Source organism: Notothenia rossii (genome assembly GCF_949606895.1).
Source record: "Notothenia rossii genome assembly, chromosome: 7".
Classification (NCBI taxonomy): domain Eukaryota; kingdom Metazoa; phylum Chordata; class Actinopteri; order Perciformes; family Nototheniidae; genus Notothenia; species Notothenia rossii.
Genome location: NC_136905.1, coordinates 26,448,831 through 26,476,394, shown reverse-complemented (window position 1 = coordinate 26,476,394; position 27,564 = coordinate 26,448,831). Strand labels below are relative to the sequence as shown.

Here is a 27,564-nt window from a genome sequence, read left to right as displayed (position 1 = left end):
TATGCTAATAATTCAACCACATACACAGAATAAATAAAATGCACTAAATGCCGATTCTGAAGTAATTTTTTCTTCTCCATTCATTTAACTGAGCCATGACAGAGCAGATTGTATGCAGGGCTAAAAGACAATGCAAGTACTATGCACTCTATGGTCTACAATGCACTCTATGGTCCCAATGGATCTGGAGATTTGCCTCTAGATCCAGCGAAGATCAGATATTTGTTTGTTCTTAAGAGTTGGGCCTTTTTGGCTTAATGTGCCACTTGGCAACTTTCATAGGAATGAACGTGGCCCCCGCCTCCAATACTATATCCAGTTCTCCTTATACATCCATGACCTGGCCCGTCCTGCTCTTTTTGGTCTTTATTTCCCTTGTCCTGCTGGTTTCTCTGTCACATTTCCATGGCTGCATTTCCTCCCTACTTTCGCCCACCACTTTCCCCAACAAGATCTCACTCTTACATTTTCTCCCTCTCTCTCTCCCCCATCCATCCCCCCAGCGCCTATTGTTCAGACCTTCTTCCCCTCTCAGTCAGAAAAGCCAAGCAGGCAGGCAGAGAATGAGATTTGTTTTCCTACCCACTCCACCCCGTATCACCTCTCCCTCCCCTAGCTCTTTTACTTGTTCATGACAGGTCCAGCACTCTATTGAAATAAATCATCTCCCAAGACAGATTCATGTGTGTATGTGTGTGCGTGAGCTAGTGAGACGGGTAAGGGCTCCCTCATGGTGATGATGTGTGTTTTGTTGTGAGCATGGCCCAAGGACTACCACCCTGCTCCTGCCTGCCTGCCCGCTTGCATGCGTGTGTGTGTGTGTATTATTAATGCCTCTGGTTGTGACCTGCCCACACTGTTATCAGCGTGATTTATGCTCTCCCCCTCCACACTTCGCTTTCATGTCCTCTTCCTGTTCATTTAGACGCTTTGCCTTATCCTCCACTCTTTGCTTTGGCTCTTTTTTGCTGGTTGATGTTTCTCATGATTGGTAGGCGTATGTGTGTGTTTTTCTGTTAGTGTGTAGAAATAAGCCATAGGCTTTACCTGCTGTCCTTGGTATAGGTGATGCAGCATTAGTGCTTAAACCAACTCTTCAATCATGTGGAGGCTTGTCCTATTGGCCCATTTTTATCTGGCATTAAATATTAAACGCGTACGATGATGCATGACACCCTGTCCGGATGCGGCAGGGCCATGTGGGTTTATCAGACTACAAGTCCAAATATACCCTCCCACTGTACGAGGGTAGCATTCTTTTCAAGATTCCATCAGATTCAGGTTCTTATTTTTCGTGTGCGACCTCTTCTCTTTCCAGTGTACATTTCTTGGCTGAGTTGAATACTAGCTGGCCTTTTGTATGCAATCAGAGATGAACAGGTGTTGAGGACTGCAGGTGGTGGAAACAACTCAACCTGTAACCAAATCCAGCCAGTGATAGTTACCTGTCCCAGAATGTCCACTTAACAAGGGCTTTTGGGTGGTTTCCTGGTTTTATACAAGAGCTTAGTAACCAGAGAAGCCTGCAGAACAGTGGCAGAAGATTTATTATGCAATTTAAAACAAATGTAGGGAGTGTAGATCATGATTTAAATATAAAGCCATTGTGTGTAATTTCCCACTTTTCAAGGAGATAAAAGCTTTTTTGACATATTGGTGGAAACAGTCTCTAGGCTTCAGGCCTCAGTGGGCGGTTGACTGACATCTGGGGCGGCTGTTGCTAGGAGACACTGTCAATCCTGACGGGCTACTGACAGGAGCACATCATATCTCAGTAGCTTGTGACCGTATTTAACAAAATGCTTTGGAACTATAGTGATTTAGGAGGTCTGTCCTATACAGCATACTACATAAGGAGGCCCTGTTGTTGTATGAATGTTGGATTCTACTCAAATTTGGAAGTTAGCAAGCTGGGCTAAGTAGCTTCTCAAGATATACCCATAAATCAACCAGGACGATACATTGACTAATAGAATCGTATACTTGAATTTGTGCAAATGTGGGCCAATACGTTACAAGGATTTGTATCAAACCGGATTTCAGGTTAGTTAAAAACGTGGTCAACGTCAAGTATATTTTTGTTTGTTAGAGAATACAACTATGTATTGTTATTTGATTCTTTAAACTTCCAAAAAGCAACAGTATTGGCCTTAAGAAACCAGTATAACGGCTAAAGAAGCTTCTTTTTGAGAAGCGGTTTAGCCTAGCTTGCTAATGTTAGTGCTCTTCCCGTCCCAGCAGAAAATCGTTACATACATTAGAACAGTTTTAAAGACCATTCAAGAATGCTGAACTTAATAAATGAAATATTTTTCTATCTGGATTTGTTTTCTCTTTCTCTGACAAGCAGCTGCAATTCTATTGAACACTATGCCGACAGTGTTTTTTTAATTGTTTTTAATTTCAAAGATGTGGAGTAGGAGTTGCTTTATTATAGGTTTCCAGAGTGGAGTGGAGTGGTGATGGGCGGGCTAAGCCATGAAAGCATTAGCACAGATAAAGGCTGCACACAGGCTAAACACAAGCACTCTAACACTAGAGAAATCTAATTGTTTCCAATGGAGCAGTATTAATGTATCCCCTTGCATATCTAGTTCCTCTTTTTAAATCCATCACTTTTTCTTTGTGCCAAATATTTGTCTAGATCAAACTCTTTACATGTTTGTGATACCATAAAGAATGCATCGTCTGTACTGTAATAAACATGGCGTCTCCCAATGCACATATTAGAGTAGTGAAATGACTAGTAATATTGTGAACTGTTCATATTTTATTATCTTGGACTTCACTATGTTGTGATAGTATTTACAATGACCTGAAGACACTGTTAAGCTAAGTAATGTGTTGATTAAAGTCAATAAATGCATAGGTGTGATAACAAAATAATAATTAACTATATATTTTTAACCATTTTCTTAATCAATATAATTATTTTACAATACATTTCTGTACAGGAAAATAGAGTGGTAATGTGTACTGGGAAATAAAGGCAATTTGTTCCTTTGCACATTTTTTCCCATTGGTATTAATTAAATACTTGAATGTACTGTGATCAAATATAATGGGGAAAAGAACAGAGCAAGGAACAAGAAAGTCTGCAGCAAGGCGTATAAAAAAATAAAATAAGTGCCTTGAAAAAATATCTCATACAAACTAGGGATCGTCCGATATGTCTTTTTCAAGGCCGATACCGATTATTAGTAATCAAGGAGACCGATAACCGACATTTGGAACCGATATACATTTGCATTAAAATCAGAAAATCTTGGTGTCAAAAGGTAGAATAACAGAACTTCTATGAAATGCCTTTTTATGTTTAATGAACTTTTCAACATCTTAAAACTGGTTTCCTCTCTGACCCGGAGTAAAGTAAATGAAGTAAAAATAAAAACTACTAAAACTTGTTCTGAACTTCTGATATTTGAGTCTCACTCATTTAGTAGTCCCAATTCAGCAGCACCAGATTGTGGTGCAGAAAGCATAGTTGCTGCGAGGCTCCACTAGCAGCCGTCCCGGTCCCAGTCATCCCAGCGCGTCACAGTTTCTCCGCTGCGAGACGCTACCCCCCCTGTCCCTGTCCCTTTGTAACTGGGGAACTGATAGAATTGGATCATAAAATCGTGGTGTTTTTGCAACTTCAGCATAGGGGATTGGGATGTTTATTGAATTTCGGCTTTCAACTGATTTACCTTGGAAACACCGCTCAGCGCTGCTGCTTGCCTCTGTCTGTGTCTGCCTTCTTCGCACCTGCCTGTAATCTGAGAAGGTCCCGCCTCTCTGGCTGGCTGCAGCCCGTAAAATCTTCAGTGTTGATTGACACTTCAGTAATAACCAGATAGCGCTGTGGGCGGGAGATTGCTCGTGAACAGTGGTGACTGCAGCCAGAGAAACGGCCGCATCAGAGCCAAAGTCGTATTGGCAATTTGATTTTAAAAAAGCCGATACCGATAATCTGTAAAATGCGGAATATCGGCCTCGATAATAGGCCAGGCCCCTAATATAAACTAACCAAAACAGAAACTAATAAGCACAAATCAACATGACGAGCCGAGGCGCAATTGAAATAGATGACAAAAATCAAAAGACGATAAGATACAATATCAAGCCAAGCTCTGCACAATAAATACATTTGCCCCGGTTTATGAAATGAATAATTTTTTCTGAAACTGTTACTAAAGGAACCTTAAAGCCACCTTTCCTCTTCTCTTCATTGTGTTACAGTAGTTTGATACTTCAGTGACATTGCTCTTTCTGTTGTCGCAGGTGGTGCTGAAGATTATCAAGCACTACCAGGAAGAGGGCCAGGGCAGCGAGGTGGTGCAGGGCGTCCTGCTGGGCCTGGTGGTGGAGGACCGGCTGGAGATCACCAACTGCTTCCCCTTTCCCCAGCACACCGAGGATGATGCCGACTTTGATGAAGGTAAACAAGAGCAGTGTACCCTCTTTGTTTATTCTTTCAATCCTCTCCTGCAGCTGGAAAAATACACACAAACAAACATCACAACCTAGCTTGAAAGGAAAAAGCGTCGGCAGACAGTAAAACATGTCCTTAGAAGCTGAAGCGATGGGATCCATTGTTGGAATGGCTGATACATTTTAGGAGATGACCTAAAGAATGCTTCAGTGACATAAAGGCTTTAGTCTTATCTTGTTCACAAATAATAAAACCACAAAAGATTGATTTTATTGTAAAAGATTCTACTGAATTCCATCTTGAATAATAAACGTTAGCTTTTAATTAGCACTGAGTTTTGTCCACACTGAGTTGACATCAGTGAAAATATTCAGTTGGAACATGTTTGAGACATTTTTATTTTGGTTGAGGAAACTCTTTTGTTGGTTTATTATTCCTTGATGGGTGAGCTGAAAAGTTAATTTTGTGTCAAACCCCTGGGGTTTACCATTCTGAGCCAATTGAATTCACGGCAAGCTTAAAGTAATAACTTTCTATTGACGTCAGGATCATATTAACAACTCCCTGAATGTTGGTGTGCGTAAGGAGTTCCTCTGCACGACATTAAGGATAATGCTGACTTTTAACTAAGCTAACTAGGCGCTGGGTGTCCTACACTGTCAGGGCCAGGGTTGATGTGTGAGGGCAGTGGTGCGGGGATGGAAGGGCTGCATTGTTTGGCTTACAGGTAGGTGGTATTAAGGTCCACAGGATTTTATTTAGTCTTCATCCACACACAAACGCTATTCTCCCCCCCCACCCGCCTCCCGTCAGCTTTCATAGCAAAGGGCGCCCTGTCCTCTGACCTCAGCCTTTCTCATATCAAGCCTTGTTGATGCTCGCGCCTTGTTAGCGCAACAAAATCCGCTACAAGCCTGAAAGATGGAAAGGTGAGAAGATGCGAAAGGGGGAAAATCCTGCTCCATCAGGCCTCTGATGCTAACAAGCAAACGTCAAGAATTCAGCAAAATATGCCATTAGTGTCTTACGGTCATTAGTGTCAGTAACGGCTCACACTGTGTGTGTCTGTGCTGGTGAGTGTCATGGTGTGTTTGGTTGTTAACTTTTGACGTGCTAGATTTTGCATCTGTCACTTCCTAACAAGTGCATCAGTGAACAGCGCCAACATTCACAGAACAATAACAGAATTCCTCTGAACCGGCTTTTGATCCAGTTTGAAAAAGGCGGCAGACTTCATGTATATCTGTCACTAGGGAACCAAGTTCAAGATGGAAACGTTCACGGAGTCATTCATGTTGTGCCTGCTGTTTGTCGTTAGAATGATTTAGATAAACGGTACAGCACAGAGAAGACAACTCTGTAGACTACTCTGTAAGCCGTCTCCGCTCACAGTGTGTTTGCAGAAAAAAGGGTTAATGCTACACTCATTATTTTATCTACTGAATAACAGCCATGGAAGGAGATTTACTTTGAGAAATAAATGTACCTCACAGAATCCTATAAAAAAATATTTTATGTCTGTACATTTGGTAGTTTTGTATGTCAGCCTGAATTGTCAACCCACGCACACAGCTGACCAGCCGGATCTCACTCGTTTTCTTTCTTCCTGTCTTCTCTATCCCACTCCCTCTCTTGCCATCTCTTTCCTTCCCTTCTCTCGCTCTTCCTCTATAATTGCCAGTGTTTCTGCTGTTCCGATGTTGGGACAGAAGACAGAACAGTGTTCATGTCGGTGAACTTACTCTTTTTTTTTTACAGTTCCAAATCCGTTCTCTTATGAATGATGGTGTGTAACCATCCTATGTCAATATGTTCACTTGCATATGCAGATACATTTTTCTATCGGTATAAGAGCCATTTTCATTGGCCTTAATGCAGTATTTTCGACACCAAATGGCTTTGGTTTTTAGCAAGTAAAATGGCTTTCAATTATTTTGTCAAACTATGAGGACTTACAGGTGGGGCTTTTAAGGTAGTTGCTCACACCTGCGTTGTAAGTAGTGCCGGGTCCACAGCTTCTGTGTCGATCACCCCTTTCTGTACCGTGCTGTGTTTCTTTTTGGAAGCAAATGGCCTAAGTTGGTATGTTATTGCGAGTTAAACTTTTCAGGACAGATGAGACAAACTCACACTCTCACGTTACGCCACATGCACAGAAGGATATTTGGCCAAAATGTTCTCGACACTTTTTGAACAATGTCTCACTGAATGTGGACTGAAACCGTTTTTTTTTTTTTTTTATCAATGTAGCCCTGTCTCTGACTATTGTATTGACTTACAGATGCATATCAGCTAATCGCTACGCCCCCAGATAAAGCTCAAGATTAGGGTGTGGAAAGACTCAGAGCACAACGCAGTTTCTTCACCTCCGATCAGGCACCCTAGACACGTTTACCTTACAAGGTCTGCATGAGTGGATATATCTGTCTCTGCGCTGTGTGTGTGTGTGTGTGTGCTCGTGTTTTTATACCTGAGTCATCTTACTCTGACTCATTGCCTGGCCCCTTAGATCAGAATGACTCCTACTATATATATTTGAAAGGAAACATGGTTTTGCAGTTACGTGACAGTGCGCTTTTTTGTGCAAGTGTATTTGAGAGCTAGCATGTGTGTGTGCTATGCCGCCTTTTCATCAACAGGTGACAGTGTGGAGCTGTTCCTGCAGGACAGTCAGTGGCAGCAAATGTGACCAATCTGAGTGAGAAAAAGATAGAGAAAGAGAGTAATGGACTGCGCACAGTGGAATCTGCCTCAGATAAAACCTTGGCTGAACCCCAGCCCCCCCTATTTCCCATGTCCTTGCATACTTTGTCCTTGTATAATTTACAAAATGTATGGAGAGATGAGAAGAAGTGCAGACATTATTCTCTCGGCTTTTTGTGCTCTAGAGGCACGCAAGTAGCATGTTAATAATTAGCTTTGGCCATTATTCTTTTGTTGTGATATAACCGATAATGCGAAGCAGAGGTTAGGGACAACGGCATTTACATCAGACACTGTAAGGTAGTTATATTAACCCTCCCTGCTCTTGACACACACTAAACACAGTTGGAGAGATGTGTTTTGTTTATTAACTGTGAATAGGAGTTGTTACATAAGGGAATACATTCTGTGAACATAAAATGTCAACCATTTTATGATGCCTATAGCTGCGTTAAGCAGTAAACATTTCATCTTAGTACACTGCTAGTAGTGCCATTGCGAATCAGCACCAAGCTACCTTCTCAGTTTTTCAATGAACCAGTCTATTAGATAGTGGTCTTGTCAACCTCTACAGTCTGTCCACACATGGTGTACGTCTATTGAAAATGTCACTGCACTTAAAGTTTTGACATGTGGGGGCGTTTATTTTTTTCCAAATTCATTCTTGCATGATCTGCGGTGAACTTGTCCATTCTTATACAGGTTTACAAATATCTCTGTTGAATTTTTCAACACTCTTACCAACTGTTCTCAAAAAACTGCGGGCTGCTGCTCCCATAGCTCGTGCAAACGGACTGCACAAAGTTCAATGTCGAGTTTGCAATAGCAAAAGAATGATGCAATTGAAGTCTTTCTTTCATTGGAGAGGGCATCGTTTCCGCCAGGGGGGTTTCTTGCTGTCATTTGAAAAAAATAAGTAATTCGAGAGAAGATCGAGAGTTTTTAATTGCTTGAAATTACGAAAAGGACAAAGACATCCCTCTGTTGGAGGGGCAAAGGAGTCTGGGATGGTGGGATTATTTTCGCCGCCAGCAAAGCGTGTTCCTGTGACGGAAAGTGTACTGCCGGCAAGCCTTGAAGGGGGGTGTTAGTGAAGCACGTGCGTGAACAGCGTGGTAAACTGGTCAAATGAAGAGCCGAAAGAGCCGACTCTTCTTAGTGAGCCGGGGCAAATGATCCGGCTCACTAAAAAGAGCCGGAATTCCTATCACTAATACGTAAAGAGATAGTATCTATAAGGGGCGGCTCAATTCAAAATTGAAGTCACGTGACGTCCCCTCTCCCCCCCGCTGAGAGGGGACGCCCTTTCAGCCCTGGTCTGGCGGAAACACTGGTATAAGGTCTTAGACATAAGGTATTTTCAAGTAAAGTAGTACAAAAAACAAGAGGATAAATCATGAAACTGAAAAACAGCTTTACCTTTACCTTACTTCAAAACCTTCTGATCCTAATGAATAGCAACTCTTTTATCTTTTAGAATAGTTGAACATTAAAGAAAAACAAATTGTTAATATCAGTTGCTTAAACAACTGATGAAGCGTGCTTGTGGCAATTTGCAGGCTTGAAAGCATGGTTGGGTGGCCTGTTAAACTTGTAAGGAGGGATTATATCAAACTAATCGTTGCGCAGTACACATTTAGTTAATCTGATTGATATTCAACCCATGTCAGCATGTATTCAGACGGCAGCAGGTGGTATCCTGAAGGTAGAACAAAATTGCTCCTTTTCTTCCTTCACCCTCCACTACTTCCCTTCACTCTCCTTCCTTTTTTTGTAACTTACTGCAGGTTAGAAAGCTGCGTCCTCCCATCTCCCTAACCCCTAGTTTCCACCGGGTCCGTCTGCGTCGCGTAACGGCTGCGCCGCAGTTTTGTTCCGGCCTCCTCCGGCGTCATACCCTACCGGGCGCGTTTCAGAAGCATTTCAGAAGCGGAGCGTCTTGCCTGCCGGCTCGCAGTTTTTGTTGATTTGGGCATATTTCCTGGACAGACTACTTTTGTACAGACAAAGTTAATAATAATTGTAATATCTAGGGGTGCACCGAATGGGAAATTCTTGGCCGAAACCGATACCGAAAATAGGAAACAGTTGGCCGAATGCCGAAAGGCCGAAAATGATTAATAGAAATATATATATATATATATATATATATATATATATATATATATATATATATATATATATATATATAATGTATACATTTTTTACCAATGTTGTTCAGCTACCTGATTATGGAAAAAGACATGATTATGGCAAAACTTAACTTAAATAATAATCACTATTATGGGTCCATAAAACATTTATTCAGCACTTTTGAATGCATACAGTACATTAATTCCAAGTCAAGTGCATTTTCTTTTCTCTGTAGGATAACTACAACAAAGTGCATTCAGAACAAAGCCAAGGTGCTTTAAAACTGCATAAACATCTAGGCCAGTAGGCCTACTACAAAATAGTGTAAATAAAGACTAACAGCCAGGCCTTCAACAACAACAAATGCACATATAAGTGCATGCATACAAATGTGCAAACTGGATAAATCCACATGAATGTTGACTAGGTCCCCCCGTGTGGTTCTGGGATTTTTGCTCACCGTTCTTGTGATCATTTTGACCCCACGGGGTGAGATCTTGCGTGGAGCCCCAGATCGAGGGAGATTATCAGTGGTCTTGTATGTCTTCCATTTTCTAATAATGGCTCCCACAGTTGATTTCTTCACACCAAGCTGCTTACCTATTGCAGATTCAGTCTTCCCAGCCTGGTGCAGGTCTACAATTTTGTTTCTGGTGTCCTTGGACAGCTCTTTGGTCTTGGCCATAGTGGAGTTTGGAGTGTGACTGTTTGAGGTTGTGGACAGATGTCTTTTATACTGATAACGAGTGTAAACAGGTGCCATTATTACAGTTAACAAGTGGAGGACAGAGGAGGCTCTTAAAGAAGAAATCTTGTTTGTTTGTAGGTGACCAAATACTTATTTTCCACCATAATTTGCAATTAAATTCTTTAAAAATCAGACAATGTGATTTTCTGGATTTTTTTTCTTTCTCATTTTGTCTCTCATAGTTGAGGTATACCTAGGAGGAAAATTACAGGCCTCTCATATTTTTAAGTGGGAGAACTTGCACTGACTAAATACTTTTTTCCCCCACTGTATATATGCTCTGAACGTTCCACTTCCTGCCTGCCCGACATTACCTTACGGCTGCGTCGTGTCAAAAAATAAACTTCAATCTTATTTCGAGCGGAGCCCAGCGACGAGACGCTTCTGAGACGCTTCTGAGACGCTTCTGAGCCGTAACGCGGCGCGTCTGGTGGAATAGCACTCATTGACTAGAGTGGCCGCGATCCTAGCGGACGCCGCGGCGCATCCGTAACGCGACGCAGACGGACCCGGTGGAAACTAGGGGTGACCATTTCCCTTCTCCCTTCCCTTCAATCACCAACTCCACTTCCCTCCTTCCTTTCTTTTATCTTCCTTTCCCTTTATTCCACACCACATTGTCACACCCAACAACTCTACTTCTGTCCATTTCTGTCACAACTATAGAAAGATTAATAAAGGAACATACTGTTAGAGAGGGAAACGATGTCAGCACCCAACCGATTTCCTGTTAGGTTTATTATGTCCTGAAATTTAATTTTTTATTTTGTTAAAGTTGTTACCCAGAAAGGGCGGGAATGCTTTGCTTTCGGCTTTTCGGGCCGATAAAAATGTAGGTAGAAATGTGACTTTTTGGGCAGGGTTCTTCTTTTTTGTGTTCATGATTTTAGGCCCAACTAAATTTAAAAAGTAATCTTGCATGCATGCTTTATAGAATAACATTGACAAATAATAAATCTACTTATTTCATATCATCATGTTAATATACATCGTTTTTTAGGGGTTATTTCTTCTCTTATTATAGATAGTAGAACAGCTCAGAACTTCCTTCTGGCCATCCCCCTTCTCCATGCCAAGCTGCTTGCTCTGCCCAGCGCAGGTGGTCGGGGCTGCCAGACCCCTTTCTGGGCTCGCATCATGCTTCACATTGGCTCAGATGAGGGGAACAGTTGTCACACTGGTGAAACAAACAAGTTTAAGGGAGTTTGTTTTGCGATGTGTCCTGATTTGAGCAATTAATGTGTCAAACACATTATGGTCTTTTCTTGGCCAAAATGTGTTTTCATTTGGATATTTGACATAGCAACATATAACAAGGCTGATTCTTATCCTCTCCTAATAAGACGGTTAACAAAGAAACCCACTGTTGGTTTCTACTTTCTAAACAACCTGCAGTCATTAACAAGGTTGATTAAGCTGATTGGCACCATCCTTTCAGTTTGTTATTTGTTGTTTATGTCCCTCCTCCTGCCACTGTTTGAATTAATCGGCAAACCAATTAGCCACAGAAATTTAGATTGAAGTGAGTATGATTCTGCTCTGAGATAGAACAAATCTGCCTGCTGAGACTCAAGCAGTAAGGAAAGCTGAAAGACAAGTGCACGTCCATCGGAGGTTTTTAATTTTGCCTGATTAGATCACTTCTTAGGACTGTGTCGGTGTGTTTCATCAGCTTGGTTGACATCTCGCATAATCTCTGGGTAGTTTTCCGGCAACCTTTATCCTGCCAAGGGATCCTCTGGGCAACAGTAACACATAAGGAATCTCAGCATTGTTCATTTGCACATACCACCCACATTGTAACGATATACATGCTTGGAAAAACATGGATGTGCATGATGTTCCATTCCTACTCCAGGTGAGGGTCCTCGTACATCTGAATTAGGGCTACACAATTAATCTGAAATATTTTCTAGCATTATCGCAATATCAACATTCGCAATAGTCTCATCGCAAAGACTGCTCAAACTGCGATAAATGATAGCCTTTTCCATGTGCCATGCATTCACGCCCTTCATGCTAATATATCTGACCAATCAGATGAAGCCTTACTGCTTTAGATGTCCCGCCCCCCACATATAGAAGTCCCGCTATTGGCCGAGGTGGTGATGCCAATGTTAGCGGAACATATTGAGGGCTCTCACTTTCATGGAACATATCTTTACTTGGCGAGTAGAACTACATGTTTTATTAGCACTGCTGCCCCCTCTCCCCTGTAAGTGTGCAACTTAAATGATGATGTTTAAAGGAAAGAACATTTCCTCTGATAGAACAGATGGCCAGAAAATGTTGTAAAGGGGAGAATTGCGACGCTTTTAAATAATATATTTATAAACTATATAACAACAAATAAACTATATTGTTGGATTGGAACTCATTTTTAATTTGTTCAGGTCTGCATATTCTACTGTCTGGGGTTATGTTTGCAGCGAATCCAAAGCAATTTATTTGAAATCGCAATTGATATAGTTATCGCATATCGCAAGTTTTCCTGACATCGTGCAGCCCTAATGAGTTGTATTCCCTAAGTTTGATGCCATTTTGCTGACCTTGTAGATTTGCGTGAACATGCATACACTGAAAGTATGAATTGACCTTAAAGTTAGTGGAATATCGGGCAAAGCTTCCCTTTAAAATTGTTTATAAACGGTTTTAATAAATGCAGTTGTCACAAATTAAGAGCTCTATGCCTTGTCATAGACTTGACAGGTTACATGCTGAAAGTGTGCAAGGCTCAATTGGATGCCAACGTGCATATTGTGGGGCTGTAGCGTTACTGTTTTTGCAGCTGTGCTTAAATCCCTCAAGCTGCAAATATATAAATATGACACTGATCCAGCCGCTGGACATGGCAGATCAGATGACATCATACTGGTTTTGATTAGTCATTTGATTGGTGTATCTTTAGTTGTATGTGGTCCTGATGTAATCATCAGGGTCCATTATTCCCCCTCTGAATAAAAGACTCAATGCAGTCATTCTGACTTGTCAAAGAGAGGTCACTAATTACGTTACTCATGGCAAAGCTGTGTTAACTGGTAAGTTGTATTGAAACCTAAATAGGACGGTGCAATATTCAATTTCATTAGTTACACCTGTGATTGTAATGCTGTTACAAGCCCAGGGCTAGACAGTAACGGTTGCCAGGTTGCCATTGGCAACCATTCCGAAAACATTTCAACCACTTCTTGGCCTTTGGTTGCCATCATTTGATGGCAACCAGATTTTAGCATGAAGAAATAAGGACAGCAAACAGCTAAATGTGCACCCCAAAATAGATGCATGTTAATTATTTGTTGTATTAAAAGTGATATTTAATTATTGTTGTGACCAGTCGGAACCTGAGACTTAAGTTGCACGTGCATTGGTGTGATTACGGAGCCAGAAAGCGAAGCACGTTTACTCGCGTTCGCGGTGCGCCGTGTGTTTGTTTTACAAAAAATGGCGAAGCAAATTAAGTTGTTTGATTGTGGGGTAAAAAGTTCGGCCAACCGGTCAACATCTCAAACGAATGTTCAAAGTGATTCAACTGATAAAGCGCAAGATGAACCCGAACGAAAAGCAAAGAGGAAATGTGTAGTTTTTGGAGTCTTTGGAGGCGAAATATATGTATATGTACATTCTGCTCCGATGTGCAATAACTTCCGGTAAAAGTTCCTTAAAAAATAAGAGCCCCGATCTTATTACTACCAAAATAAAAGTGCTAAACGAGACTTTATCATAGAAAAATATGGTCATACAAATATAATCACTTCTATAAAAAGGTAACACATTTTAAATATAGTTAGACATATTAAAGGTAATTTACAGCATTAATAATTAATATCTAATTCTTAACTGTGAATGGTTTTCATTTATTTAACATTAGAAATGTATTAGTCTGGCCAACCCAAGACTTCAATGCTGAAGGGCCAATGGATCTATAGTGGGGATCAGCACAAAGGTAAAAAAAAAAAACACATTTGAAAGGGAGACAACGGATGACGAAACTAGTGACTTGCTCAATTCATTTGTGAGGGATCTGTGAATTACCAGGATGATGCACTCCTGGTAATTAGTACACCGGCAATTGAGGGTGGACAAGTTTCCTACCACTTAGGTTTCAAATAATTGTGTTAATTACTTATTGTAAATCATTTGAACATTCTTTTGTGTCACATTTTCATTATTAAGTTGATTTATAACTGTATAGTATTTTAATTATTTAAAATATAAGGTGACTAAAAATGGCAACCGTATTTTCAGTTTTGGTAACCAAAAGCTGATGCCTGGTTGCCAGCCTGGCAACCACTTTTAAAAGTTAGCGTTGAGCACTGAAGCCAAAATGTCTGCTGTGAGAAAAGTCTATACCTTTTATGTCTCTTGCTGCCACATGACTCCAAAGCATAATACATCCACTGCGATAATGTTTTGCAATGCTTCTCTCCTTTTTGTCAGCCATACATTTTGTGATTGCCGCCAAAGAGCAATTTTTGTTCCATCGGTCTGCAGCACTTTGTTCCTAAATGCCTTTGCTCCGTCAAAGTGTTTTGATGCATTCTGAAAGGAAGGGTGCTATCTGATGCTACAATGAGATCATGTTAGTGCAAGCAACAGTGTAAGGACTGTGCAATCTGAACATGTCTGTATTTACATACCATACAATAACCAATCATTATTTGATATTAACATGGAGGTAGTGCAGAGTCTTAGGCTATTAGTACTATTCAAAGAACAGTTATCTTTAAAAAAAAAAAAAAGATGTCCTTTGATCCAATAAACACTTGTATTTACACCTCAAGTAAGGTGTTTATGGATTTCTAAAGCTAGTACTTGGCTGTTCTATTTAAAAAAAAGTACTTGGCATTAACACTGAAAATGGCATTGATGCATCACAAAAGACAATTAACCAAAGTCCTTGATGAAGTGCAATGCCTGAATTAATGTTACATCTCCCTTGTCATCCATTGACCTGCCATGACCTCTCTATGTTAGGAAACAAAGGCAATTTTGTAGAAGAGTCACTTTATTACTGTTGAATCAATGCATATAAAAAATGTCTGTATTATTTGTAAAATAAAGGACTATTACATCAGCATTTCCCTCCAAAAGGGTCTGCAAGGTTAGTCCTTGGTTTTAGGAACTTTAATTGTAATCTGGCGCAGACATTTTCACATTGGGTTAATTGAAGTCAGGGGGATTTATAAAGCCTCTGCCATGATCTGTCCACTCCTGGCTGTAAATACACTTTTCAGTATGCAGCGAGGCGTTTGGTATGTGTGTGTATTTTGTGAAAAGTTGGCCCTCTCTCGCTCTGTTAAGGTCTTCCGCGGGGTTAGCTCTTCAATAGATCACTTTACCTGCCCCAAATGGGAAATTGATTTCCTCCGTTTTTCCTTGCTCTCCCTCAATGAGGCTAATTAGAAATCACTTGGCAGGCCACCTTTAGGGGAAATATATAAACATTGAAGTTGTCATGTGCATGTGTTATGTGTTGTATTAGGATTTTGAGGGGCACTTTGCCTTCTCCCAAGCTCTGAAAGATTCTCATTGTCTTTTGCTCCTTGCCCCCAGTCTCTCACCTTTCTCCTCTATCTCTCTATCCTCCCTCTCTCACTGTAGTGTAGATCTGAGACTGGCTGTTAGCAGCGAGCCGGGGCTGCATGTGCTTTTGAATGCCCACCCGGCGTAATAAATCAAGTGTGTGGTTCCCGTGGGTGCCGTCACCATCGCCATCAGTTCCACTGTTTTATTCATCCGCTCCTTTGTCTCATCATGATTCTGCCCCACATTACATTTTGTGTGTCTCTGTGTGGAGGGGGGTCAGAATGCATTACTTCAGGCTGCTGCTAATCCAGGTGGGCTGCAGGGAGCAGGGGGGATGGTTAAAGGTAAGGAGTGGAGCATGTGACAAGGATAAGCGAATTGAAGAAAAAGCATGACAAGAGAGAGGGGAGAGAAGGTTTTTGTAAAGTGTTGGGATGGGGTGATGGTAAAGAGAGAAATGTGAGGGAAACATTGGGGCAACCAAGCAAAAGATTGAGAGTTAGGTGAAGAGAAACAGGAAAAGATGGACGGCAAAAGTAAACAACTGTGAGATGGATACCGGGGCAAAAAAAGATAAATGGCAATGATGAGTAAATGTGAGAGCAGCAGCCCAAAAAAGACAAAAGACTGATAGCCACCTTTTATGATTTGTGGTGATCAAAATAAACGAATGAACATTCAGCCACTGTGGAAGAAGTCTAAACAACAGCAGGAGAACAGTACCTTAGTACCTGAACCTTTATGGTGGCAACAAGCTCTTTTGTTTTTTGACTTTTAATCAAAGAACCAGGTACTTTACAAACCAGTCGCTCATATTTTATAATAATGACTCGGCTGTTTTATGTCCTTACAATCCTTGGAAGCGCTCCAACTGACAGTCAGTTAAACCTGTTAAGCCCCAAGCCTGCTTTTCAGGTCTCAGGCTCGAAAATGACATTCCCAGAACAAATGACCATATCTTCCCTTCTAAAAGGGTTAAATTAATAATCTTTTTTCTCAAAGCAAGAATACACCTGTGAGTTGGATGTAGAAGGATCAGAATCAATATAGATGTTTTTATTTTAAAGTAAATTCAGATTGAACACAGTAAAAACATTGAAATTATGTCTGTCCAAAATTTTTTTTTTTACTTATAGTGAAAACCACCCTTGAATGATGGGATGGTAGACTAAAAGCTTTAGGAATCCAAACTACAACATATAAGTACCCTGTATTAAGATTGATGCCAAACAAGTGAAATTTGACCTTTTTAGAGAGATTTAGCAAAAAAAACCCCACTTCTGGGGTCATTTGGGTGGATTTTTCCATATCTCTGACCCTCTTGGTCGATTTTGCTGTGTGTGTGTGTGTGTGTGTGTGTGTGTGTGTGTGTGTGTGTGTGTGTGTGTGTGTGTGTGTGTGTGTGTGTGTGTGTGTGTGTGTGTGTGTGTGTGTGTGTGTGTGTGTGTGTGTGTGTGTGTGTGTGTGTGTGTGTGTGTGTGTGTGTGTGTGTGTGTGTGTGTGTGTGTGTGTGTGTGTGTGTGTGTGTGTGTGTGTGTGTGTGTGTGTGTGTGTGTGTGTGTGTGTGTGTGTGTGTGTGTGTGTGTGTGTGTGTGTGTGTGTGTGTGTGTGTGTGTGTGTGTGTGTGGACCGGAAGCTGCGATAACTCTTGGTGGCTACCATTAGCAGCTAACTTTTACACTCCGATTTTTACATAAAAATGGAATTATGGATTATATAAAAAAAAAGAATATTACCCAGAAACAATCAACCTATGGATTAACCGATTCAGCCTCCTTTTTTCTCGTTTTAATGCCATTGAACAAGTCTTTTGATCAGATTGACAGCTACGGTGAGACGATCTCCCGTAAAGGTACGTGTTGTGATGTCTGTGTTTGCTTCCCCTGTCAAGAGTTCGGATCACTCAGTGATGATATACATATATATATATAATCTGTGGAACCTCAGCTTTAATCGGATATCTTGTATGTGCAGCTACGATAATTAATAAGGGTATCTTTTATCTTGAGTTCTGTGCCAAAGTGTGTTAGCATTTTTCGCTCAGGGGTCATTTAGATGCTTCTTATGAGACTTGTGTTTTGTTTTGGTAAAAATGGTTTGTATCGTCATTTAGCTGAGATTATTCCCGTTAATCTGGTATAACACATGAATAGGTTCTTAAATATTAAGATCCCCTGAGACACAGTGTCATGAAAAAAAGAAAAAGTACCCGCCGGCGGGCTTAACAGGTTTTTAACAATGCCTATGCAGAATGTAGGCCTTTTTTTATATAGAATAAATATGATCGCTTTAACTGTTTGGAAGGGACAAAATAATTAGTTACCGTCCATACTTTATGCATACTCTGCATTCTATAGCTCTTGCTAACATGTGTGAATTTAAACGAGTACTGACAGGGAGATCAAGAGAAATCATTGTTTACCTTTTCTCCCATCCAAAAAGATAAACTAACAGTATTTGATAATGTGAGCAAACATTATCACCATTTCCCCATCTGCATCGTCAACCTATTCCCAATGTAAAAACAAAGCCCTGTGACAAGCGACACTGTCAAATGTGCATATGGTGAACTCGTCAGTGTGTTATGCACACAAAGCAGCTGCTACACTATGCTCTCACTCTCTTGTGCATCCCAGCATCTCGGTGTGTGTTTGTATTTCTGTTTGTGTGCACGCGCGCAAGGAAGGCAGCTCTCCACAGGGCTTACTTAACTAAGATTAATTGCACCTAATCCACTGTGCCAGGTGGAACATGGAGTGCTGTGGGTGCACACACACAAACACAGAGACACAGTCACAAACAGACACACATCCCATTATAGCCTTGCTGCTGGAAATTAGCCTCGTACCTCTCCTGACACCCCGGACCAGACCACAACTCGATAGCACCATTTACTTCCTGACAACTCGCACATTTATCACTGCTCCCTCCTTCCGACAGATACACGTGTGGACAGACAAAATGCAATGACAGAAGAACAAGCAATCTGCTTTCTCTGATCACAAGCAGCTGACCTTCACAATACGTAGAAAGTGTTCTTTACAATTGTTGCTAAGATACAGTGCAGTAAAAGTGACACGGTCAGCAATAAGCTTATTGAGCAGGGTAGTAAGGGGATGTTAATAGTGCCATTCAAATCTGCTAAACAGTCAGTCTGCAGAAAATGATGTACTGCAAATAAGAAATGATTTACAAATGACATGGGTGTCCAATTTTCAGAATAATCTTTGGCTAAACTTGTGCCTCACTGATATTATTATATTTATCACTGATTATTCATGTAAAAAACTCTTCTGGTCAGATATTTGCTCACACTACAGGGACCTAGCATATAAGCAAGATCAGGACTCAACATTTTCTCCTCTCCACATACTCAACTTTAGAGATCAGTAGTTATGTCATGTTTTTTCTCTCTCATGCTCTCCCTCTCTTTCCCTCTTTTTTCACACTCACACACACTGTGGTGCCCCACTTAATGTACTCACTTAGCAAATTGTATTCACAGATGAAAGAAAGGCGGCCGTCCTCCTTCCTCCCCTTGTACCTTTTCACACTTCCTCCCTTCTTCTTTGCATCTCCCCCCTTCACTCCTCCCAATCTCTCTGTTTCAGATTCTTGTGTATAACTGTCATAATTATGTTACATTAGTAATCTTGTAGCTCTTTTGCCATGCATGTGTATATATCATGCATGTATTTCCATCACAGATTCCCAACCATTTTTTCCCTGTCAGATGAGCTCTAACATCCCTCCAGCACCACTCATCTGTTGTTTGTTTCCAATGGGTTCATTTGAGTTTTTTTTTTAATTAGACGAGCTACTCAACTATCTTTCTGTTTACCCCCTGGGGTGCAAGTATACTTGATTGGGAATCACGAGTTCACTATAATTGACAGTGCCTCTATTTTTAGTGGAAGGGAGTTTAGTATGTCCTTTTTTAAGTGAACGGTTATTTTTCATCTTTATTTATTTCTGGTTATTTTATTATCAGTTGCAGTAACTGGTGCCTGCATGCCACTGTTGTGCTCTGTACCTGCTTAAGGTACAACAAAGTATTTTCTTGATACTAACAGTACTTGTATGTGTGTACATGAAAACGTGTTCTTTTCTTGTGATGGTGTGCCTGTCTTGCAAGTTGTTTAGTTTTTTTGGTCTATAGTAGAGGAGGAGAGATTGAGAACCAATAAAGTAATCAATGCAAGACTTATGTAGGCAGCACTTCTTAGCTTGCTTGTCTGTTAACTCAAGGTTCAATTGCCGTATTGTCCTGCTCCATTGGGACAGAAGACACACAGCCTAAGGAATGAAACTTGATGACGATGTCTTAAGTGGCTGTTCATTGAGACCCCGTTTACAAGAGGACGATACGGTTGTATCTGCAAAGTTTCTCTTGCGTATAGCCCTTTCGTTTACACGAGGCCGTAACAAAACGATAGAAACGGACCCCGCAAACGATAACGGGTCCCAAGGTGGATAGATCTGCAAACGGAACGCTCTGGGGGGGCAAACGGCTCCGTGTGTAAGCCTCTATACGATCATTTTCTGATAACGATGAAATAGCCCCGCCTCCCTCTCCCCACGTCTCCTGCTCAGAGATCAGCTGCTGGGCTGTCAGAAGAGGGGGAGGAAAAGTGAGGCTCCGTTTATTATTATTATATAGAGTCGTTATCAATTTGTTTTAAAGCTCAATAAATAACAAAGAAGACCTTTGACCGGCACTTTTCTAATTTTGTCCGGAAGATTTAAACTTTAACGGAAGTGTTGACCGGGGGGAAAAAATGTTAACGGAAATTCTGCCGAACGATTCCATCGTCCCTTGGAAGAGGTGGAGAGGTGGGTGTTTTTCATCTGCTGGTGGACTACTGGAGAGATATACAGCAGGAGAACACGCTGTCCACCACAGAGAATAAACAGAAGGGCAACCATGCTCCGGGTCCTTCTTCGCTGCTTTTGGTGTATTTTGTGGTGGCAGATGCGCCACTTACAGGCCCGACATATGTACTACAGCGTTTCCAGCGGTCTCGTGTGAACGGACACGTTAATTGAGCAGAATGCGTGTGAACGGAAGACTTTTTCGAAAACGCATAAGGTGCGTAAACGCAAACGTTCCCGTATAAATGGGGTCTGAGGGAACAACAGTTTAGCGACACCTCTGTCAATACATTTATCATGTCAAATCTCTGTTACACATTGGCAATGTGGGGTGTGGTGAAATGGGCATTATTACGCATTTTAACAATAAACGTATTTTCAGGTTCTTTACCTCAAGGGTGCAGGGTCCATGGCTTGGCACTTGAAGTCAGTTATGCTCACTTTTGGAAAACCCCCAAAAGTATAATGGGGACCCTTTAAGTGTCCTTGGGAACCATTTCATGTCTTTTTTCCCATTCTGTTGATTATGGAGATATGATTTTGATTACTAGCTTTTTATTACAACATGGACTAAGCCTTTCTCAAAAAAAGGATGATGTTGACCCAAAAATGTGCTGGGCATCAATATTTGCGTTTGAGCCTGGGATTGCTACCGGACCACTGAGGGCCTGGTAGAGTCACCCTGCTCAGTTTTATTCTGTTTATTAATGTATGTGTATACATTAATTGAGGATGATACAGTTCCCCAGTGATTGGTAACCTAATGAACGTACTCAAGTGGAGCATAAAAAGTGCAATAACATCGTCAGGTATCCTCTGCTTCTGTTTTCGGACTCCAACGGAGTAACAAGGTGAAAGAAGGCAGGGTAAACAGGAAGGCAGCGGTGGAATGACAGCTACTCTCAAAGCCTTCAAACATACAGATTTACTTTGTTCTTAGCAGCAAACAATAGCAGTTGTTGTGTATTGTTCAGTCGCATAAGGGGCAAAGTCGAGCAAGGTGTTTTTATAGACTGCTTAAAAGGATGTCAAAGAGGCTTTTAAAGAAAACGAAGGATCAAAATAAATGTGTAAACACAGAGATGGTAAGAACCCATTGCGGTTTTAACCTTAGAAACAGCTTGGAGTTTTTGTCAAGGAGTAAATAAATGTCAGAATAAGGAGCGGAGTAAAGTAGGTTGTCAGGCGTGTTGAATGAATGGGTCAAGAGTGTGGACTCATTAGGTTATGACTGGTGTGCTAAGTCTTATGGGTAAAATGAAAAGAGAAAGTAGTGGAGAAGCCCAAACCCTTCTCCACAAATCACAATGCTGGTCGAATAAATCGTGCTGTTTAAATTGTAATGCACCCGTAACACCTTTTTATTTTTTTTGCTTTTCTCCTGGCTGTGGAGTATTTATGAAATGCCAAGATGAGCATGCTTTGCTGTCAGCACTGAGCACCACTGGCAAAATATGAGGAATTAGTCATTTAGAGCAGCCAGCAAAGCTAACAGTCCTATCAATCACCCCAAATGGCCGTGGTTTTGTGTTTTTCAGAGTCGACTTTGAGAGGATATTGATGGGTCAACAACACAAAGTAAAAACTCTGTCACGGTGGGAATTACATATGGAATAGAAGTATTCACATGACTTAAATAGAGCAATATGTCATCTGCAAATGAACTAAGCTTGTATTCATTTCCCGAAGCTTTCGACAATGTTATCAGGTTGTTGTTTTTTTAAAGCGATGTGATTGTACCCTCTAGTCTCAATTTAAGCGATACAAAAAAGGGGAAGTGAATAGTAAAGGTAAGTTGGCCAAGGTCAGACCTTTTCACATTGTTTTATTTTATTTGTTATATATTGTTTATCTGCTTTACTTAACATTAGTGGAACAAAACTTACGGCTACAGTTAGGGATGTCCCGATCACCTTTTTTTGCTCCGGATCCGATTCCGATCATTTGATTTTGACAATCTGCCGATACGATTTTATTTTTTCTCCAGATCATTAAGAGAAAAGAAAAGGTAACAGATAACGGCTGGTCATCGAATGCGATGAATTCAGCTATCTTGGCTGTTATTTCTTTGGCCTTTTCACTGTTCTGGGGCAGTTTCTCTTTCCTTTTTAAAAGTCTCTGAAAGTGTCGGTTGTTTCAGTGCCGTTACATGAGTGGCCGCTGTGTACTCGTCTTGTTGTTGTTGTTTGTTTCTCGGGTTGCGTATTAGATTGGTCGTGTTGAACGTAACTCTGTTCTTTCCACCACGCGGAACTTCCGCCTTGCAAACATTGCATCTGGCTGTTACACTGCCTTCGCTTTCAATTTTATAATACTTCCAAACTCCGGACATTTTCTCTGTCCCGACTCCCGAGTCACCAGCTGAACGTAGCCTCTCGTTAGCTTACTGCTACTATTAGACACTGCGCCCTGCCCACTCTGTTGCCAGATTTGAGAGAAATAAGCAACCAGGTCTATGAAAACAATACCAAAAGAAGCAACACATACATGTCTAATTTTAAACCAAAACTAAGGCCTCAGGATGACTTTAAGACGTGAACATTTTTGCAACATTAAATAAAATAATACAAATATTTTATAAAACAAAGAAAAACTCCCGATCCCCGATTTTTTTCCTCTCGATTCAGATCTTTTGAAATTCACGTGATCGGCTCGAATCCCCGATCACGTGATCGGATCGGGACATCTCTAGCTACAGTGTTTGTTTTGTGTTTATGAAGTGAAACCGCAGCAGGTAAAGCCCAGTCATCCAGTCAAGGTGGTGATTCCAATGTGTTGCGACGTATACGTGCGTCCTCACACACACACTCACATCTTCCTGCCTGGCTCAGATGTTCTGGCCTGCAGCAGCATGCAAGGGCTGATGCAGTTCACCTCTCGTGTCATTGGCTATTAGAGTACGGACTATCTGTCGGCTTCATTGCACACTTGCACACGTACACACACACACACACACACACACACACACACACACACACACACACACACACACACACACACACACACACACACACACACACACACACACACACACACACACACACACACACACAGTGCATTGTTGATTATGACCCCTAACATTACAGCCCTAGTTTAGGAGTTCAGCTCCTAGCTGATAAAGGCTTCCACTCCACTATACATACATTCAACACAAACTCACTTTATATATGTACAGCTTGCAGTACAAGGCTTCCTTAAGGCTCTGACACACCTACCCGATCTTGGGAGTCAGAGGCCGTCGGAAGCAGTCGGGCATTCGCAGCGCCCTACTCAGGTTGGTGTGTCCCGCACCGTCATTGCTTTATGGCACATTTTCACACCTCCCGCGGCCGATTCAACATGCCAAAGAAAGTCGGCCAAAGAAATCACTCTGATTGGCTGTTGCCTCTTTTGAATGACGAATACACACTACCGCTGCCTGCTGGTAAGGACAGTTATTGCCACTCGTCGACTGAAGTATTTGCGGTGTGTTCCTAGACGGGCGGCGTAGCCAACGCAGGCGACGTAGCGCAGGGGTTCCCAAAATGGGGGTCGCAAGATGATTACAAAATAAAAATGAAAAATAAAAAAAATAAAAATTATATATATATATATTTTTTAAATTATTATTAATAATAACGTTTGCATAGACATTTTGTTCTTAGACAATCCACTAGCGCAGTGTTTCTCAAACTTTTTCTGAAATGTATTCACTAGCACCCCCCTGGGCCCCCCCCCCCCCCCCCCCCCCCCCGTTTGGGAACCCCTGACGTAGCGGACGTACAAGTCGGGACGCCTTCGGTACGCGTTCTTTGGTCTCAGGTTTGTGTGTAGCGGCCTTTCAGCTTCACACATCTCAAACCTTTCTTTTATGTTGCTCTTTTTCAGACATCCTCACATTTCTGCTTTCCCACAGTTTGCGCTCAGAATAACGTCCTTTCTCTTATCTTTTGGTTTCACATACTCTTTTAAATACACATTCGCTCTGTCTCTCCGACACAGACCCACACACACACACACAAAATCAAGCAGCGCTAAGGGAATGGACAGACTCATTCCCTGTCTGGCCTCGGGACCCAGATTGATTGATAGGAGAGGCGGCGGGGCAGCAGAAATGAGTGAGGAATAGAAAACCGTGGCACATGCCTCCACCCCCGTACCTTGATGATATTGTGAAATTGGCTATTCTCTGGCTTATGCTGTCGTTAATGTCCACAGAATGTTACCGGCTGTCTCGGTATTGCAGCAATGAGGAGCAGGAAGTCCAGTTTTGTATTCACATTTCAAGCTGAGAACGTAGATGAACCAGCTTGTCGTGAAAGGAGCTACATGTTTTAGGTTGGTTGAGTCTCATCCTGGATAGGACATAGACAGGAGCTAGATATGAAAGGTATTGTTATTTGAGCAGACTCCTTACAGGTCTGTCATCTATGGAGGCTCCAATTATGATTAGCAAAGGAGAGAGAAGCATTAACATCAAGCTGATTTGCTTGTAGTGCAGATCAAGTTGTTTGAACTAAAATACTTGGCTACTATTTGTTTTTTTTCTTTTGTGCAAGGTCATCAATCTGGGGAAATTTTTTCACAACATACTCTGATTATCAGTGCACTGCTTTCATTAGGTTGGGCATATGAACGCTGCACTGCCTTCAATGGCATTCTTCCATAGTTGGTGTAAGAGCAGCTACTTGCAAGTGGAGGGAAAATACTTTACCAATGTTCACTTCGACCTCAACAGTATTCAAAAGAATGAAAAACCATATTCATTCATGTACAACAGGGGTGCCCACACTTTTTTGGCTGGTGATCTACTTTTGAAATGACCAGCTCACCGAGGTCTACCAATCAAAAATAAAATCCCAAATTGCAAGGGTTGCTGAATAACACGTTTTATTTATACATGGGATAACTACAATAGGGCTGCAACAAACGACTCATTTGATAATCGATTAATCTATCGATTAATGAAACTATTAATCGACTATTCGGACTATTATGCCTTGCACAATTTCTCAAACGCTCTTGTTTAGCCATCAACTTTTAGATTTAGCTTGAGGTTGTTTTAGGCACGTGGAAACTAACAATGAAGACAATAAAGATGAATACTTGATTCAAAAACACAAATATTATTAAACTAACAACAAATTGTGAACAAAATTAACATTGCTTTTTATTTAAATTAAATAAATAATATTTCACATCAAGAGAAACAACAATGTTTTAACAAATCGTATTAAATAATGTGATAACAGAACTGTAAACAGAATAGCGGAAACTTTAACAAAATAAAGACGAACTCAGTTACCTCTAATCATTAACCCATGTTTGTATACTTTTGTTTACTGCGTGTGTTGCTGACGTGGAAACGTTACTCGTGGATGGGGCTACAGAGCTACTAGAAAGACAGTCGAACCCGGTGCATTCCTCCGTCTGAATGTGGTGCACTTTTGCTAAATGTTTAAAGAAATGGCTCGTGTTACCGCCCTTACATGCTAAACACTCTTGGCAAGGAGCATTGTCCACCTCAAGACGGGTAACATTTAACCACACCTTGGAGCGCTTCTCTCCGCCATCCCCGCCGTGTGTTGCTGCATTTAGCAGCTGCGTGTGCATAAACTGCCCCGCCCCCTCGCACGCAAACAGGGGAGAGAGAGAGATCTCGTCTCGATTGGAAAGATCGAAAATACACCGACCATAGAAGCATTTGTTTGTCTTTTTGCATGTTAGAAACGAGTTGGCGAGATAATGTTTGTGTAGCAATAATACATGACCTTTCTCTTTCTCAACTCGCTACTCGGAGAGAAGTCGCTGTCATATGCCTTGTGAACACTCAGATAATGCCTCCACGCTACCTTTCTTTGGCAGAGCGACGCTTGCTTTACAAATAAGGCAAATAACCTTTGAATGTGACATCACAAAAAAATATTGTCCCTCCCATTCTGTGTGGAAGTGGTATGTTTTTAGCTTTTTGCTCGGTCCCGCACTCATTTTGTTCAATCAATCAATGTTTATTTATATAGCCCAATATCACAAATGTTACATTTGTCTCAGTGGACTTCACAGTTTGTACAGAATATCAGTATGACAATACGACACCCTCTGTCCTTAGACCCTCACATCGTACAAGAAAAAACTTCCGGAGAAAACCCCACAGTTTAAAGGGAAACATTTTTTTGTTTGTCTCTTTAACTTAATTTGAGTTTTCCCGGCACTTGACTGATTTTGTATCGCTTTGCATTCTGGGTTAACAGACTGGAAAACGATAGGTCACTTTTTCTGTCAATCAAGTAAACTCCTGAATTAAGTGGCAGGGAGGCCAAGGGAGGAGGGATCAAAACCTGTTTTGTCTGTTTTTAACAGAGCTGGATTTTTATTTGTATTTTATGAATGACTCGCGATCTACCAGCATTGCGCCCGCGGTCGACGTACTGGGCACCTCTGATGTACACCATGTAGATTACCCTAACCAGAACACAGTCAGCTGGTCTCCTATTTCGGTCTCTTTAGTCCAGATATTGCCATAAATACAGATAATTAAAATGCTTCTCTCTCTTTGTCATGTATGAATCTTTGATACTTGAAGTTATAGTCAATCTTTTTGATTAACTGATCAACAAAGGTCCTTCTGAAAATTAGAAAACATTTGATGGTTACAGCTTCAGAAGTTGAAAGATTTAGTTTCTTTTTGCAATTATCTTTTCTGATCATTTTTTAAAATTATTTCAGAAATGTAGCTATTGATAAAAAAGAGTCCAGAGATTTTACTGCTGAAAACATTTGTCTCAATCAAACGTACCCTATTTTCTTCACACCACAAGTTTTAGTGCACACACACACACACACACACACACACACACACACACACACACACACACACACACACACACACACACACACACACACACACACACACACACACACACACACACACGTGTCTGATAGTCACTGAGTTTATCATTTTTGGCAGCGGTAGTTCTTGGTTTGTGAACAAACAAGGTAGTGATCCTGTGGTATTTACAAGGCTCTGCGCTCTGTATAGATCTCTGTTGGATGAGCTGGTTGGCCTGTAGTCTCTCTCCGCTCTCTGAATGAATCTCAGTTAAGGTATCAGGCTGCATGCCAGTCCGTAGTCTGCATGTATATTCCGTCAATTCCCTTCTGACCTTGGTACATCGCGTACTAGGTTGTT

The 27,564-nt window shown here is 41.2% G+C and overlaps 1 protein-coding gene across 1 annotated transcript in view; it reads left to right on the top strand.

Moving 5' to 3' along the window:
• LOC307045747 (eukaryotic translation initiation factor 3 subunit H) overlaps nt 1–27,564 on the top strand; it is a 73,502-nt gene that overhangs the window by 12,202 nt on the left and 33,736 nt on the right. The window contains exon 2 of the mRNA XM_079691678.1: nt 4,264–4,420. Coding sequence (XP_079547804.1) covers nt 4,264–4,420 — 157 coding nt within the window. The remainder of the gene's footprint in view (nt 1–4,263; nt 4,421–27,564) is intronic.